Here is a 19452-nt window from a genome sequence, read left to right as displayed (position 1 = left end):
GCATCAATTACAGTGAAGAAAATACTGCAATTTCTAAAGAAATGCACTTATTAGAAATACCATAAAATACTATACCTTACTACAACTACATGTGAATAATAAAAAATCATTTTGGTTATTGTGATATATACAGAAAAATGCACACTATCTCACCTGTAGTAGAACAGGCGCTGTTGGGGCAAAATTCTCTGTGTCCCTGCACTGGCCATCATGCTGTGAACCCTACCAGAGTTAAAAGTACACAAGATCAACCGCAATAGAATCAGTCAACATCACAACATTTTCACATATTCATAACATATTCACACAAAAAAATCTTAAGGCTAAAAATTTATCTTAATGTGGATATTTAGGAGCAACTCAATAATTAGGGGTGTGTCGCTCTTAATTTTTTAGGACTTGTACATTTGTCTTTTAATAGAAATTCACAAGGGATTTTAACGCTAAAAGTAGCTCCTAAATCTAAGACAGCTTAAGTCCTCATGAGGACTTCTAAATCCCTAAGAGAATATCAGAAACGATCCGTAGCACGGCTGCTGTTGTCAATACGTGTCACAACCAAATAAATATAGTGGAATATTAAAATGACATTGACTTTTTAAAAAGGAATCACCTGTATCGCAAGGGTATTTTAAGTGCAGTTACTCCAGTTTGGCTTTCTTTGTCTTATCTTTGGCGGTTCTGTATTATTATTCATCGCTATATGCGTTAGTTTAATTGAGTGAGGGAAACTGAATAGAATTAGCCGTAGGAGCATGGTCAGAAAAAGTGGCATTCTCCATAGCAACAAGGTCAACCGTGCCTTACTCTTATATTAAGAGTTGCTTAGTAACACTTGCTCTTATGAGTTTTGTGAATAGGCTTTCAGCTAAAACTCCTAGCTAAGATAGTGGCAAGATAACATTCTTTTTAAATACAGCCCCTGATGTGGTTTTCATAGCAATGTCAATCTTAAATCTTCACTGCTGGCTACAGTATTATGAAACCGGTTACAGCAGTGCATAATCGTGCCAAAAGGAACTAGCTTTTAAAGGAAACTCCCTCTTACTGTTAGACTCACAGAGAAGTCCAAAAATTATTATTATTTTTACTGTTTTATTTTGTGTGTGATCATAAGATGTGGTTTATGATAAACATTTCAATTTAGAATTACTGCATGTCATAGGATGTCACAGGTCAATTCAAATAAGTGTAAAGTTATTGTTTGTAGCTCAAAACTTCCACAAGTAAGTCCACAAGTATTTATCTTAATGCCCTTTTTCATTTATATTTATTTATATAATAAATATGTGTGACCTTCTAACCTTTTAATCTGTGTATTTTTGAGGACTGTTGTGTGTAAACCCTAATGAGCAAAGTTTTGTAGAACTCAAACATGTCCCCACCACTTTTTGCTAAGGTCGATATTGTCCCCACCACTTTTGAAACATCTCGCGGCACTAATATACCAATACAAATAAATAAAACATCTCCAGTTAACTAGCAGAGTATTAATTTAGTTTGTTTGTTAAATAAGAGGCGATGTAGCGCTGACATGTGTTGTTTTTTTAAATAAAGTGATCAAAGTGCTCGTTGCCGCTGCGATCAGTGGCACGGATACTGTGTTCTCTTGTGGCTCGCGCAGTCTTCACTCGGACGCACGCTTCAATCCGTTGTGTCTCTCTCTATTCGCTCCGGTGAAATTACAAAACAAAATGCACACAAACGTGTCCTTGCCTGATATACAACCACTGATAATCGGTTTTGAAAAAAAAAAAAAAAACTATATGAGCGCGGATAAGAACCCAGAACCTCTGACACGCTTGGCAAAAGTTCTGCCACTGGACCACTTAAATACATGCTTAAAGATGTCGGATCTATTTATTAATTCACGTGAAAATTCTCACCACTAACAACATCTATTAGACCTCATTAAACAACAAATTAAACCAAATGTACTATTTAAATTGAATTGTGTTAGCAATGCTTTTTTATTAAACATTTTTATTTATTTACATTAGTAAGCTACACCGCGCCTGCTCATAGGCTACTTTTTTTTCTTTTTTTAAAGAGACCCCCACAAAGATGAAATCATAATTCAAACCCTGCATACATACATACATACATACATACATATATATATATATATACACATAAACAGTATCTCACAAAAGTGAGTACACCCCTCACATTTCAGCAAACATTTTAGTATATCTTCTCAAGGGACAATACAATAGAAAAGAAACTTTAGAGTAGTACTCTTTTTAGAGTAGTCAATGTCAGTTAAAATGTGTGCTTTGAGTAGAACTCTCTCATACTGACCACTGGTTGTTCAAAGAACTCTATAAGGATTTGAGAATTAGAATTGTTGCTCTCCACAAAGATGGCCTAAGCTATAAGAAGATCGGTAACACCCTGAAACTGAGTTACAGTGGCCAGGGTCATACAGAGGTTTTCCAAGACGGGTTCCACTCGGAACAGGCCTCACAAGGATCAATCAAAGAAGAGTTTTGAGTCCTCGTGCTGTGCGTTAGGTGCAGAAGCTGGCTTAAAAAAACAGACACATGAGTGCTGCCAGCATTGCTTCAGAGGTTGCAGAAGCGGAAGGTCAGCTTGTCAGTGCTCAGACCATACGCCGCACACTGCAACAAGTCGGTTTTGCATGGCCGTCGTCCCAGAAGGAAGCCTCTTCTGAAGCTGGCTCACAAGAAAGCCCGCAAACAGTTTGCTGAAAGCAACCTGTCCAAGAGCATGAATTACTGGAACCATGTCCTGTGGTCTGATGAGACTAAGATAAACTTGTTTGGCTCAGATGGTGTCCAGCATGTGTGGCGACGCCCTGGTGAGGAGTACCACGAAAATTGTGTCTTGCCTACAGTCAAACAGTGGTGGTAGCATCATGGTCTGGGGTACCAGCAGCATGAGTGCTGCTGGTACTGGGGAGCTGTGCTTCATTGAGGGAAACATGTATTTCAACATGTACTGTGACATTCTGAAGCAGAACATGATGCCCTACCTTCAGAAACTGGGCCAAACGGCATGATAACGACCCTAAACACACCGCCAAGATGACAACTGCCTTGCTGAGGAAGGTGAAGGTGATGGAGTGGCCAAGTATGTCTCCAGACCTGAACCCTATTGAGCACCTGTGGGGCATACTCAAGCGGAAGTTGGAGAAGCGCCATGTGTCTAATATCCAGCAGCTCCGTGATGTCATTATGGAGGAGTGGAAGAGGATCCCAGCAACAACCTGTGCAGCTCTGATGAATTCCATGCCCAGGAGGATTAAGGCAGTGTTAGATAACAATGGTGCTCACACAAAATATTGACACTTTGGACTAGTGGTCGACTGATATATCGCCAAGGCCGATATATCGGCCGATATTTGGTATAAAGTTTTTCTGATTGGCTGATGTGTTGGAAGCGGGACTTTTATTTTGACGGCGCTCCAGACTTTTATTTTGACAGGCGCCGCTGAGAACACCAGCACCTGAGAAGAGAACAGCAGCGCTGAGAACACCAGCGCCTGAGAAGAGAACGGCAGCGCTGAGAACGGCAGCGCCTGAGAAGAGAACGGCAGCGCCTGATCACACAGCGCTCACTGACATTCACCGTCTTCATTAGTTTACAATCTCTGTCAGTCATTTCTAATACTTCGTTAGACAGAACTGGTAAACAAAGAAAGTAAATGGTATGCGAAAAAGTAAAGCGTCTGCTTTTATATTATTTGTAACAGAAAAGGGAAATAATCAGGCTAAAATACTTTCTCATTTACCGTCAACATTCAGCAAATGCGCATCTACATCATTTAAACAAATCTCAAAATATGCTGTGCTATATCCAGTTGCCCACTGTGTCATATTCATATCGTTTTCACTGTGTGCTGTATGTAATATTAGCGTTACCTTGTCTTTATTTGAAAAGATATGATTACCAGTGCGCACGAAATTACCAGATTACTGAGTGTCCTGTAACAGTGTTTACTTCCTTTTTATTCACATATTCATATATTTTTAAACAATTACTTAAAAAAAATACTGTAATAGGATTGCACATTCAAGAAGTTGCTATCTAAAGTATAAGCATGTTTATTAGGGTTGTGCCGATGAAACGATATCATCGTCCATCATGATGGCTGACCGACATGCCACGCCCGAGGCCACGCCCCCCCACCCTGTCAGACCAGCCCAGTCTCACGGCAGTTCGTGAAAGGTAACGTAATTTAATCTATTGATTCGTGTACACCAGTGTTTGGGAACCTATGACTCGCAAGCCATACCTGGCTCTTTGGCAAAATTCATGTGGCTCGCAAGGTATCTCACACTTCACCAACAAACGATAAAAAAATTAAGACACATCAACAGAGATCGGCTCTCTGCAGAAAAAGCAGCCAATTACAATTCCCTTGTTGTACAGCCTACCGAAGTTAATGAAAAGTTTATGATAATAATAATATTCAAGTTGTACCGGCAAAAGTGCGTGTTCAGTGCTGTTCGCGAGTGTCACGAGTCACCACAGCAATCAACTAACCACTTACGTTTCTGTGGTAAATTGTAACCTACAGCTCCTGCACTGGGATACAAGCAGCTGCAGCTTGTTTAAGGTAATGGCGAAAATCATTTTAGAACAGCAGCGAAAATGTAAAAGTAGGCTATATAAACTTTAATATATCCTTTTATTGAAACGGGTGATTTGCTGTGCAAAGAGACATTTCGAAATATTTCACACGCTGGTACTTTCACTTTTGCCGCAGAGATCCTTTATGTCCTATAAATGTGTCGTATTTTTGATAATCCGCGCAGATTTCAGTTGACGATTCTGTTTAAAGTTATTAATAACAAAACATGAATGAAAGAGAAAGAAAAGAGCAGGATGTGCTTTATACTGAAAAGAAATATTAAAAGCGCAATAAGTCATGAAAGAGAACTGAATTATACTGACAGGATGCTGTGCACGTGCTCCGAGCGCAACACGGACAAGCATAGTAGCCTTTGTCTACTACGGCCAAATAAACACAGAAATATTTCAAAATGCCAAGTCGAGTGAGTATTCCCGTAAACACAATAGATGCAAGTACTATGTGCATTCTCTCTCTCTCTCTCTTTTCGTGATGATCAGCACGATTCCGTAGCATTTAGAAGTCCAAGTTTAATTTCTACAGTATTATCCCGAGAGAAGATATACTCAAATGTTTGCTGCAATATGAGGGGTGTACTCACTTTTGTGAGATACTGTATATCTTACTATATTACTGGAATATATGTGATATATGAAAGTTACAATAACCCTTAATGATCTATAAGCATTTCTCAGATTTCTTTGTAAAATAATTATATTAAACTAAATTGCTGTGAACCATTCTACTAGTTCACTCTACTAATTTAACTGGTTCTATTTATCATTCAAACTGTTGAAAACTGATATTAAAGGATTTCTTAGTTCATAAGAATTATAGCCTTCAACTTTCAGTTGAAATTGAAATGAAGTCAAGTCACGTCACATTTATTTATACCACTTTATTAGGGGTGTAACGATACACATATTCGTATTGAACCTTTCGGTACGAGGCTTTCAGTTTTTAGGTTTAATTTGTAGGTTTTCATAAACCCCCTGCAGTTCCATTACAAGCCCCTCAAGTAGGCCTTTCACGATTATGAAATTTGGCTGACGATTATCTGTCTAAAAACGTATTGCGGTTATGCTGATTAATTGTCATACATTTTATTGTGTGCTTCATTCATTAAATAATTGTGATGAATATAATCCTTTGTAAGTTATCATTTTTAGTGTAAGATTACAGTTTACACCTTTAAATATTAAATAAATGTATTCAATAGCTATGACCTTTTTTTTTTTTTTACTTAGTGAGTGTATAAATCAGCAGCAAAAAGTAATTTTTGAAAAAATCTACACAGTAATTTTATAAAATCTAAACATGTTAATAAAAACAAATTACTATTAGTACTCATTCATAAAATTCATTCAGGTATTCATACATTTAACATTAACAATTTTATATTTATATATGAATGTAAAAAAATCAGAAGTGTATGTATTTATATACACTACACACAAATAATATACAATTAAATGATGCTTATTTTAAATGTATTGTGCAGCTTTTTAATGGGGCAAAAAGATAAGATAGATATGACAAAAAAATATCGGCTTTTAATAATCTTTCAGTGTGCAAAACCAAGATAATATGAAACGCTTCAAAGAATGATGAGCTTAAAGCAACATGGAGTCACAGTGTGCAGTGCTGCACAAGTGCGCATTTAAAGGTTTAAGGCACAAGGCGAAGAAATGTTGAGCGCACAAATCCTAGTGTATCTGTCCAACAGTTTATTGATCATTTGTTTCTTCACAGTTTTAAATTCCAGTTATTGTGCGTTTGATGCCAATTCATAGTCCTTGTGATGTGTGTGATCTAACAGGCACACGGTAGCGAGTAATTTAAAAATAGCAATAAACTCCAGCAAAATAAAGTCATTTTATGCAAATCCACAACCCTTTATCTACAAATCAAGCATTATAATGTGAATATATCATATTGGGAGAAAGTTTTACCGTGCATCCTGCCATAACCGGACGAGGCGCGCGCTGATTGAATACTGAATGGAGACTTTAACTTTAATTTTAATTTAATGATGTAAATAGACTTCTGTCCCTCACATTAAGCTATGGAATGGCTTCAGATGACTTTGAATTTATTGCTGGAAAATATATTGTCTATTTCTTTTGGTCCATGACTCCCCCTTGTGCCGTAGGCCTATAAAAGAGCGCAATAATCACGGTTTGTCTGAAACAATCGCAGTCAGATCAAATAATCACAACAAAAGCTATTCAATTATCACGACAGGCCTACCCCCAATGGCTTTGCAACCCCCTGGGTTTAAAACAAACAATACCGGTCGTGGTAAGTGTGCATCCTAGAAAAGAAATGTAACCAATCACAGAATGCCGCATTAGCATCAAAAAGAAAACAGCTGGTTATAGTGAGGAATAGAAATTCAATAATTACAGTTACTGATGAAACTATTATATCTAGAATCTTTATTACCTGAAAAGAGCAGTTAAGAGCATGTGAGAGTTTGTATAACTCCTCCTCTACACGTTGGCAGATGGGGCAGTGATCACCATGTAGTGCAACACTATTCACCAGCAAGAAACTGTGAAAATAAACAAGTAATACAGAGACAAACTATTATAAATCTTGGTGGAGGAATTGATGGAAATGCCAAGGAACATACTTGACTCCTCTAATGGTGAGGATCCTTGCTGATGTCACGTTAAATACTTGCTCAAACCGCTCCAACTTCTGCTTAGTCATTCTGCCAAAGTAAGAGAAAGACAATAATGGAACCACACCTTAGTCAAATCGGGCACCTGTACACACACCTTCTGAAAATAGCTTGAATATAAAATGACCTTCTACGTCCTGTCAGTCTTTTTTTTAAATAAAAAAAAACAAAAAAAAAACAAAAAAAAACTACAACACAACAACAACAACAATTATACTATACATATGTCAAAACAATGGTACATTAATATCATGACGTGGTGCATGTTAAGCCAGGTTACACAGAAAATAAACAATTTTGTTCAGCTTCTATCAAAAATCATATAAAGGGATTCCACAAGTTTCAGGTTTTCCCTTAACAATATATGAGATAAATGAGAGCTTTCTGAGTTTTTCCAAAGACATTTGACAATGAAGTTTTGCTTATAATGAACAGAATATCAACATTTTCTTACCAGAGTAAGATTGGGAATGTTGAGATTAAATTTATGTAGTCATTCTGGAGTTATGTATACTCTCATAAACTTTAAGCAGAAGTTTAAACCAGGTATTCATTGTCTGGGTTTGGGCCTTTAAGCAGATATTCTGCAATTCATCTTCTGTTCAATTCTCTGTATTTTCCCTGCAGTTATTGGAGATCAGTCTATAAAACAAGGACATTTTCCTACCACCATTAAACTGATTTAAGGTATATTTTCTAAAGGGGACAGATCTGGTGAGAGAAGAGAATGATTCTGTGTTAGTGATACAATTCCTAATTTTATAATAATAATAATAATAATAATAATTTAATAAAAAGGGTTTTAGGTAAATCAAACTTTTGTCTTAATTCCTGAAAACTGAGCATAGTTTCATTGCTTAATAAATCTGCCACCTTTAAACCTTTTGATGCCCAGATTTTAAAACCAGCATCATGTGTCCCTGGCGTGAAGATAATGTTTCCCCAAATAGGGGTAAATTGTAATAATTGTAAAATCTGTTTCAAAGCTTCATACCATACCACAATAGTATTTTTAACAAAGGGATTGGAAGTGGCTTTTTTCAAACACCCTGTCAGTCTTACTGCTAAATGCTACAAATAAACATTTAATTAGCAAATCCACATTCTTGAATCAAAATGTATTAACATTTCTCAAAAAAGATAACATTCAAGTCAAGTTAACATCACTTCAAAGTAGGACTACGCAATTTGGTAAAAAAAAAAGTTATGTTTTTAAATATTTTTACATTTATTGCAATCCTTACTGAAATATTATACAGTGAAAACATTTTACTCAGACTCAGAAGCTCTAATAGACAATATGGGTGAGTGAAAACCACACATGAACCAAACATTTGCTCTATAGGTCGATTGTAACCCTTAAACTCACTCGTTATGGAAGCCGATGTCATGATTTCCTATAAGAACCACAAGCTTTGTGTCACTAGGATGACGGAAGATCCATTTAAAACGTCTGACATCATCATCCCAGTCCTGAGTGGAGAGCACAGCACAGTCATAATAGCTGATGGCAGTGGTCAATTTTAATTTGAAACTATTCTTATCTGACACTTCTCTGTTTAAAATATGAACCAACAAATTGGTAGCTGATACGCTTTTGACGTGATTTTTTTAATGCTTTTTTCCTACATTTTTATGCATTTGACCTCTGAAATACCTCGGAGTAAACATGGCTGTGAACGACTTTTGCAGATTATGTGAAGTAAATCTACGCTGCGCATCCACGGTACAATCAGCGTCTACGTCACGGCTCTCAGCCCGCCCTCTTTTCGTTGATTGGCCGGCTGTTTTGAGGACGGAGGAAAACTGGGAGATAGGTCGCTATCTCAGACTGAGTACAGAAGCGAACTGAAATTGAGCGGAAGTACGAAGTCTGACATAGTCAGGCTAGCAACATTTTAGTTTAAACTACTATTATGAAGTTTTATCGTAAAACATAAATGCTTGACACTATAGGGGGTAGATATCAGTCCATCTGGGGGGGGGATCTGGAGACATGCTCACCCATAAGAGAAATTTATACTTTGTAATAAAATAAAATAAAATAAAGTTAAATGCATCAACCTTGTGCACTTTGAGAGTTCAAAATTAAGAGCTCCAACCAATTTTTTGAGCAATGATCCTGAAAATTCAGCTTTGCATCACAGAAATAAATTATAATTTAAAGTATAATAAATTGAAAACCAATTATTTTAAATTGTAATAATATAATCACAATATTAATTTTTTTTTTCTGTATTTTTGATCAAATAAATGCAGGCTTGATGAGCAGAAGAATCTTCTTTCAAAAACATTAAAAATAGTAATGTTTCCAAACTTTCGTTAATTCGGCATGGCAAGAGAGTACAGGTTTTACTCCAGCCCAGATTGCGTTGGGACGTTCTCTGAAAGGGCCATTCCGACTCAATCCAAAGCCTGACAGCCAAACCTATGAGCTGCTTGAAAGACAGCAAGAGTTGATGGAACTTGTAAGAGAGAATGTAGAAAATGCCCAACAGAAGAAGAAACGATTCTATGACCTGAAAAGGAAGGTACAAGAATTTAAAGAAGGAGATTTGGTCTGGGTGAAAACTCATCCTTTGTCCAGAGCTGAGGAAGGTTATATGGCCAAGTTGGCAGCCAAGTGGAGAGGCCCAGCTAAAGTGTGTAAAAGGTTGGGTCCTGTAAACTATTCCATTTCTTTTGTTGACACTCCCTTGGTTTTTGACCCAATTCATGTACAGAACCTTAAGTCTTATTATGGTGGAGTTAACTCTTCCAGTAAATAGGGGAGTATGTAACAGTTCCACAATTACAGGGTGTAATTTTCATCCCAGCCACTAGGGGTCACCGGGGAGAATGTTGTCGTTAGGACGTGGTTTCTTTAAAGAGAGGGAGAGAAGGAGGAGGCAGGTGACAGGTGCTAAGGGGAAATGGTGATTTAACTGTTTTTGGGCCTCCACTGCTGACCTGTATACAATGTTAAGTGAATTTATTTTATGCTTGACTTGTGGTGTTTTGACATATTGCTAAACATTGAATGAGTACTAATATGCTCTTTGTCTGGAGTCTGTAGAAAACGCTTGCAGGAATGAGAAAGGTGGATACATAAAAATGACTGAAAGGACTGTGGATGAAAGTGGATACTAATTTTTTTCCATGCACCATTTGGGATTGGATTTATTCTGGTGCTGTTGCTTGGACTCAGACTTCTCTCACAATTTCCATAAGAGACTTGGTCAATGTCTTTTATGCACCTTTGGACTCTAACAGATAAGTCATGCTTTAATGTGATGGTCTAAGGAATGTTGTCTATGGAATTAAGTGGTATTTAAACGAATGGGTAATATTTGAATACTGCTATTGGGTCAATCAGAGATTGAAACAAGCTGTTTATAATTGTTAAGGTATAGTTTATTTTGTTGTTTACTTTTGGTTTGTTTTCAGTGTTTTGTTAATTCATATGACTATTTTTGATGGGGTTTTTCATTTTCACTGTGTAATTAAGCACTATAAAATAAGTCAGATGGTTCCCTCATACTGAAGATTCTGGTTGTAACACAATTTTCAATATGTAGAACCCCTTTCTTTTGTGTAGCCTTTTACATATAGAGTGAAGGTGGTTACAAAGCAGGATGATTTTCAGATCATTTTGAAGCAAAAACTCTAGGTGACAACATCCATTAGTCAAAAGTCTTGTGGACACATATTTAGTATGTGTTTTGTGCAGTGCTTGAAGTGGGGGGAAAAAGGTGCCGGTACTCTCTTGCATTGGCAAGTAATCATGATATTTGATATTTCTACAGTAAAAAACAAAACTTGGAGATATTGCTGGTACAACAACAATTTATTGATATTTATTAACAACATAAATGTATTTAAACAAGTCGTGTGTGTGTGTGTGTGTGTGTGTGTGTGTGTGTGTGTGTGTGTGTGTGTGTGTGTGTGTGTGTGTGTGTGTGTGTGTTAAAACGGAACTACTCCAAGTCTGCAAGTCCAAAAATACATTTATGGTGAGATTACTACATTTTATTTAATTAAATGCATTTATATTGAGGTTATTATAATTTCATGTCATATTCTGTGTTCATTTTGACCACGAACCATGCGCTGTCACTTTAATTCAGCGCGACTCGGTGCAGAAACGATCGTTGCACTGCTGTATACGCACCGCTCCTGGAACGCATTGACGGACCGCATCCGCGTGCAGTGTGAAAGCTCTAACCTGTTAATATGGGTGCAAAAAAAAAAAAAGCACCGCATACGCATTGCAAACGGAGTATGTGTGAAATGGGCGTGACACTGACGCTTTTTTTTTGTCAGTGGTAGAGTACCGGCTACATGCGAGAAGTAGCGGTACGCAAGAAAAAGTGCAGGTACGCTTTGGAGTAAAATGCAGAAGTGCTGGTACTGCGTACCGGTGAGTACCGCCCCACTTCGAGCACTGGTTTTGTGGCCTTATTTCAGAAACTTTTTTTTTTTTTTTTTGATAACCATGCATAAACATTATCCTCTCAAAAATACAAACATGTACATGCATGTTTCTCACATATTATGGTAGCCCTGTTTGTGCTAAATAGAGTGTAATGACACCTTTGCCATTAATATGTTTATAAGCAACTGAAAAAAGCACAAATGTCAGGGCATGTCAAAACATCTCAATGACTCCAAAAACACGCCGGCGCGTTTTGCTGGATTTTCTTCACATAGTAGAAAATAAACTTAATTTATGAACTTAAATTACTCCATTTATGGTCATACAGAAAAAAGAAATATGAAAAATATTCATTTGTATGTTGTACATTGTATGTGTCCACTTACAATCAAAACAAAACGTTGTGCTTTTGTAAAATAAAGAAAATAAACAGGGTGTGCTTTCTGCCTATCCATCTCAGTGAACTTTTTTTTTCTTGAGCACGTCTATAAACTGAAACAAAACTCAGCGAATACTTGTCACACATTTATGAGCCATATATATTTATAAACATTTAAGTGTGTACTTTTAAATGATCGGATTCAAAATGAAAAAAATATTCTCTGTTTAAGTAATTTGTATAAAACCAACAAGATGTCCACTTTCTCAAACCCTTGCTCATTATTTTTAGAGTGACGCCCACGTACGCAAAAGAGATTGACATGCAAATATCCACGTTAAGGAACGCGAACGCGCTCATTACCTAAAAAACAAAGCACCAAACTTCATCGGTCTCTGCTTTTCGTTGAGTTTGGAAGACACGCTGTGAGCTTAGTCAGCTTACATTGGATTTACCTCAGAAGAAGAAGAACGCGATTTGAAGACAAAAAAGATATAAGGTAAGAAATGTTTTCTGATTTATATTAGTTAATGTTATTGTTGCATAAACTTCACATTGCAGTTGAACTGTTGCTAGATATATGCTGAATATTATAATGTTTAGACCCGTGTTCACTGTTAAATACTGTGTTTGTGGATATCTGCTCAAACGTAGATATGTATATGGTAACAATAATGTTTCATAGTTTGGAGCGGCTCGATCGCTTCAGTAAATAACGCGCTGTGCGTTTGAAAAGCAAAACGCACCAAACATTAAGCTTCATGTTTTTACTCCAATCTCATTTCATAACGTCATAATGAATGGAAACATTTGAAGTGACATATGATAATCAATATATTTTTCTCTAGTGTAGTGTTACTGAAGTGTTCCTTTTTAACAATTTATAGGCCGCCTGCTATAGGTTATTGTTATTTTATGCAGCACTGCAGCCTATGCCTACAAGGCACAACAAACCTGGTGTTCATTTTATATATATATATATATATATATATATATATATATATATATACAGTGGGTACGGAAAGTATTCAGACCCCCTTAAATTTTTCACTCTTTGTTATATTGCAGCCATTTGCTAAAATCATTTAAGTTCTTTTTTTTCCTCATTATTGTACACACAGCACCCCACATTGACAGAAAAACACAGAATTGTTGACATTTTTGCACATTTATTAAAAAAGAAAAACTGAAATATCACATGGTCACATGCAGGGCTTGACATTAACTTTTTTGCTCACTAGCCAATGTGGCTAGTGGTTTTCCAAAGTTACTAGCCACACAGCATTTTTACTAGCCACATTTTTGTGAAACTACCTGATAAAAGTTGACTATGGTGTGCTAAAATTTACTTGAACTAGATTTACAACTCTTTTAAATGTAAAACCACTGTACACACCCAAATCAAGACTACATAAATATATAACAATACAGGTCATTATCATTAGCTCTGATAAGGTTGTGTGTAAAGCTCCTTTTTTTAAATAAAACCATGTATTATGTATTATATGTCGCCACATAGCTCCACCGGCATACGACGTAACTCCAGCAGGGCAGCTAGCTGTCTCTTCGTTTCTGTGTTGTCGGTCACTAGCGTGCAAGCTCAAGGCAACACTGTGTGCATGTAATACTCATTAGGGCTGTCAAAATTGCTCAAAAATGACGTTCGAATATTCCCTCTAAAAAAACCCACATAGCCTATATTCGAACTATTCGAACATCTGGTTGCGCATTTTGTCAATGACGCAATGATGCATTACGTCAATAACAAGACAAATTAATACAAAGAGACATAACTACTTGTATAGGTAGTTTATTTAAGTTTAAACATATTTCACAACAAAAACAAGTAAATCAACTAATGGCAAAGACCGCAGACCTCACTCTCGCTCGCTCGCTCACTCGCACTCGCAGGCACTCTTTCTCTCTCTCGCCCTCACCCTCATGCTGCGTTCACACCAAACGCGAATAGAGTGTCTGGCGCGAGTGATTTCAATGTAAAGACGCGTTTACGCGCGTCTGGAGGTCTTGCGGCGCGAATGAGGCGTCACGCTCTCTGCGCATAACGGTTTAAATGAACAACAACAAAGCAAATGTTGAGTGCTGATCAAGAGTTTTGTGCAAGCAATTTAAGGTCGCGACTCTTATATAGCAGGCTTCATTCAGTGATTGAAACAAATATTATTAACATTAATTGACATTGAACGCTCCGAGCGAGCTGTGCTGTGATAAACATGGAACTTTTCCTTGACATGAAACGGTAAATAATCAAACCAGTGGAAGCCTGCAGTGCATGAAACTGCTAACCTACCTTATTCATGCAATATCTTCAGTCAGTACAGTAGCCTACACTTTAGTAATGTTTATGTTTAACGTTAGCGCTTCTTCCTGTGACCTGTCCCTGACCCTTCAGGTAGCGTGCCCACTCGCAAAGCAGACAGCCGCGCCTCTGCTACCGCGGGCGTTTTTCCACATTCGAATATTCATTTTCACCTTCGAAATTCTGTTTTTTAAAACTATTCGAATATATATATATATATATATATATATTCGCATTTAGAATATTCGTTGACAGCCCTAATACTCATGGGAGTTGTAGTGTCGTAGTGTAACACTTATTTCAGATGCCTTTTGAAAAGACTACAATTATTCAACCCATCAAAGTGGCTAGTTGGAGTGACTATGTTACCCGCCACGAGCAAAATCCACCCGCATTTTGTCAGCTCTCCCTATATGATTAACTTACTGACATTACCCCATGATCAACTCCCCCTCCCAGTCTCCGTGATCTAATTAACTTACTGGGATCTTCATTTGCAAAAAAACCCTGTCCTCCTTGATAGCAAGGCATAGTGTCTTACGCTGATTAAAGCTATCTGACATTCCAATCAACAAACAGGCTCTGTTCTTCCTGGACTGTCTACAAACAACAGATGGCGCCTATCATCTCAGTAACTCATTGACTGCCATCTAAAGACACCTCTCTTGTTCCTGAATCAACAAAAAACATTTTGTTTTACTCCTCTACGGGAAGTCACGAGCAGCAAGGCGCCGCGATGTCGGCAATTTCGCAAATCCCCTATGGGTCTTCTTAGACACTGATTTACATGCAGACACTGATTTACACCTCAGAACAACAAGACAAGTGTCCGACCAAAAGCCTCGTGATTGTAAAACGCACATACACACATATAGCCCATCACCCCCGGCTCGGAGAGCAAAAGTTTAACACGAGGCGTGAACTCCGAATGACTCTGCACGCCAAACGCACACACACAAAACACAAAGAGACCATACTATATCCTGACCACGTGTGCTTACAAATACCCTATAAACTATATAAATTGTATTTCTGGTTGTGTTTCAGGATCTCAATACCCAAATTACTATATCTATAAGCTGTATTGTTTTATAATCAATGTGATATGCATGTAAATCCCGAGAAATCATGTATCCTTGTGTTATTAGATCACAGAATCACCATTCGCGGTATCATTTTGTGCCAAACAACCCAACGGTGTTGAATCCTTAACCCAAAATGCCGGAGGATGCATTCTTTCATTAATGTCAGGTTATAAATGTTTACAAATAAGTTTATTGCTTCAGTACAAGTCGGAAGAGGCGTGAACTTTTACAAAACGAAAGGAGGCGGCCGCAACACGCCCTTCCAGGTGATTGGCTCCGAAACAGGAGGAAGGCGTGGCTGTGGTCCCTTCAAAAACACGCGCCAGCTCTCTAAAACTTTGCAGTTCGAGAGAGAGAGAGACCCACCTCCTTCCTTCTTCCAAGAAGCTTTCGTTTTCTTTTTATTTCGTTTTACTCTAAGTCTTTCTTGTCTTGATATTTTATTTCAGTTTGATAATTCTCATACAAACCAACGAAACCAACTTAAGGCTAAATTATCTTTGGGCTAAGTTTAACGAACTCTCTGAGTTACCATCGCAACAAAACCTCGCCTCTGACGACGCGGCTGACCACGCGTTCCAGGTTCCTTTGTTACACGAGACGCATACAAGAGGGCCTCACTGAGCAAGTACTGTATTTCCTTAAATTCGCAAATCCAAAAGAAACGCTGTTTTAAGTTGTCTAGAAATTGCTATAGCCTTTGGGTTCTCGTTGAAAAGTAACGTTTTAAACTGTTTTGCCTTCTTCCTTGTTCTGACTCTCTCACACACAATCTCACACTTTTCTTAAACTTGCACGCACACTTTTCTCAAAACTCGCACTCACACACACATCCACACACACACACACACACGTGTTCCTGAACACACACGCACGCGTTCCTAGACAAACACACACACACGTGCTCCTGAACACACACGCACGCGCTCCTAGACAAACACACCCGCACGTGCTCCCCAAACTCCCACATACTCTTACACGCTGCCACTCACACACACCAAAACTCTCTCTCTTCCTCTCTCTCATTTTCTCTTTCCCTCTCATAACCTTGTTCTTATTTTATTCTGTTTGTTTTGTTTTATTGTATTTCTTATTGCGATCGTTTATGTTGTTTGTTTGTGCATATTTACTCCTGCGTGATTGAATTAGTACATGTAATCTTAGTTGTTTGATTAAAACTTTATAATCTTATGAAATTGAATCTGTCTCATATTGTTCCATTGCTGAAATCCCTGAAACGGTGATAACCTCCAAGCTCTGCTTTGATTTTACTAGTAAAATATCTAAATTGTCTAGAAACCCTAAAGTGTCGTTCTTTGTGGCCACAAGAAGGATATTTTTGGTCGGTGTTATAGACTGATAGGTTTCTGTTCAGAAATTGTACATATTGTCTGCCGGACAGATAATTTGCATGATAAATGAACACTAACTTTTACCTAAATTTCCCCTAATTGAACATATAAATTCTACCTACATTTCCCCTATTTAGAATAAATTAATTTGTGTATACGGCACATTAATATTCATATCTTATGAATATTAATTCTCATTGAGCTAATAAATCCCCTTAACTGACTCATTGTCGTTACATTATATGGTTTTTAGAATGCGGGCACTTTCAAATTTCACTTTGGGACAAAATTCAGATTCATATTCATGTGTGATTGAATAAGTTTAATGTTTGTGCGCACGTTGAATCTTGTATTGATAAAGTCGACTCAAACTGAGCAAGGCGAAAAGCCGCATCAGTAATCCGCCAGTATTCCCTGGTTGTGAAAAAAAATAAAACTGCAGTTTAGTTTTACAGTATTGTTACAAGTCTAAGTTAGAAAAAAAAAAAGAAAAATCTCTTTTTGCTTGACTGCGTACATGTAAATTCTGTCTTAAGACCTGTGTTTGAACAAAGGAAAGTTCCCTCAGGCGTGGTACCGGTATTCTGTAAACCCCAGGAGCAACAGTAGCTACTTCGGGTCAGAACATTTTTATTTGTATGTCGCTAGCAACGACAGACTACGGGTTAAACCTGGCCTAGCTAACCAGCAAAAAAAATCCCGTGTTAGTTTCTGCACAAACCAGAAACAGAAGATCCGCCGTGATCTTTTTAAAATTTACTTGCAGTGTGATTTTGTGTTTGCAAAAGGGCTGCACGCGTGAAATTTTGATTGCTGAAGTCAATCCTTACAGGCGCGTCTCGTTCTCAAATCACCACCTCGTGACTCTGTTCCGCTAAAGCGCAACACTGCCACCGTGTGGTCAACCGCAGGTAAGACCTGTTGGTCATTTCTTCCGTATCGATTTTGTTTCTTCAAAATTCACGGTGAATGAGTATCTAATAAGCTGTTTAAATACATATTTGCATTTACAGCTCGTTAAGTTCGTAAAACAATCCTTTTATTTTGGACTGAGACATTTTATTGTGAGTTTAATTCCCAGAAAGGGAATAGAGACTCTAGAATTATAGGATTTCTCACTCCAAAAACACTGATAGCTCACCTGAGAAGGACCGCGCCCCCTTTTGGCCGCACCCCTCCAGGTCAACTATCCCTCTTCTGCTCAAATTCACTCTACTCTGCTTTATTTCCATTTCTAATCTGCCTCGATGATTCTGTCTGGTTTTATTTTCATTTAATAATCATTTAATAACAACTTCAATGTTATGGTGATTATTTTTATAAATCTGTCTATTTCTCTAAAAAAAAAAACTTTTTCTTTCCCAGTGTATTTAGATTTGATGTGAAATTGAAACAAATTAATTTGGTTATTCCCACTATCACATTTAAGTCAACATAGCTCCTGAGAAACGCAGCGCCCCCGTGTGGAAGCTCCCTTCTCAAGTCAGCTATCAGCTTTCTACAAATTTACTCTGTTGAAATTCATTCCATGTATGCTTTCCTCGAATGATTAGTTTATAACCAGTACAAAATAACTTAAATGTTGTTTGATTGTTATAAATAATCATTCGAATACTCTGTTAAATTTACCCCAGGCTTATTTAAATTTGATCTTAAGCCAATTTTGAATTAAAAATTTAAGTGTGTCCAACAGTTAAGGTGAACTGACGAGAGGAAGAGCGCCCCCTAGAGGCTCTATTAACCCACTACAGCGGTCTACCGCACCGCTTTCCCTGTTTCCACCTGCATTGAGGCACCGCTAACCCTCTTCTGTTGCACCTTTAATTGACAAAGACCATACACCTCTTAAATTCGTTTTTTCCGCTTTTAATTTTATTTTTCTCTTCAAAGTTTTATTTTGTTATTTTTGTTTTACCACCTAACCTTTCGCAGGTCCATCGTGATTTCTGTCCCATTTTCACATAATTCCATGTTGTGTGTCGTATAAGCAAGAATCTCAGCACCTGCAGTGGAATAGAGGAGTCCCGGTTCGACCTCTGTGGGTGAGTCTGCCGACTGACGTTTCCGATGCTGACCGTGCAGTGACTCTTGAGTTTCTTTTATCTCTGCCACTGGTTGCGGCATGCAGTAAAGTGACATCAGCAATCTGGTGCTTCGGAGTGTCAGCCACAAAAAACGACTCAAAAGTCAATTGTTGGGACCGCGGCGCAAACAATAGGCAGTCCCTGCCACAGTTCTGTGAAGCCCCCACCTTTGCATTGCGTTCGGTTGGTCGGCACCTCCGGGACTACCAGAATTGTGCTTAAAGTCACCCTGTTTGAGAAGGGCGCAACCGTGAGCAGAGTAACGGAGAATCCAAGGTCACGGCGGCCAGGTGTTTGGGGGCGCCAGGAAGGTTGACCGCGCTCAGCAGGGGCCGGCTGGGGTGACCTCAGTCCACTTCAGGTAAAGCTGAACTTTAAAAAAAAAAAAATCATTATAAGCCACATAATCTTAAATATTCCCCTGCCTACACTTTCTAAGTGTTTGGGTTTACCTTTTTCTCCCCAAGGCACCTCCTCTGTGCTATTAGTGCTCAAATTGCAGCATAGATCAAATCACTAATATTTTCTTTTTTTTGTT

The 19452-nt window shown here is 37.9% G+C and overlaps 1 protein-coding gene across 4 annotated transcripts in view; it reads right to left on the bottom strand.

The window, feature by feature from the left end:
* The window catches only part of mppe1 (metallophosphoesterase 1), an 88991-nt gene that overhangs the window by 32189 nt on the left and 37350 nt on the right, over nt 1–19452 (bottom strand). For all 4 annotated transcript variants that reach the window (XR_014626175.1, XM_084399208.1, XM_084399206.1 and 1 more), the window contains exons 3-6: nt 8653–8756; nt 7233–7313; nt 7043–7151; nt 154–222 (exon numbers count right to left, since the gene is read on the bottom strand). Coding sequence is in view for 3 of the 4 variants with exons in the window: in XM_084399208.1 (XP_084255334.1) it covers nt 154–222; nt 7043–7151; nt 7233–7313; nt 8653–8756 (363 nt within the window). In the remaining variant the exon portion in view is untranslated. The remainder of the gene's footprint in view (nt 1–153; nt 223–7042; nt 7152–7232; nt 7314–8652; nt 8757–19452) is intronic.

This window comes from Rutilus rutilus (genome assembly GCF_951802725.1).
Source record: "Rutilus rutilus genome assembly, chromosome: 24".
Taxonomy (NCBI): Eukaryota; Metazoa; Chordata; class Actinopteri; order Cypriniformes; family Leuciscidae; genus Rutilus; species Rutilus rutilus.
Note: the sequence above shows the minus strand (reverse complement) of the source record. Positions and strands in the feature narration are given on the sequence as shown.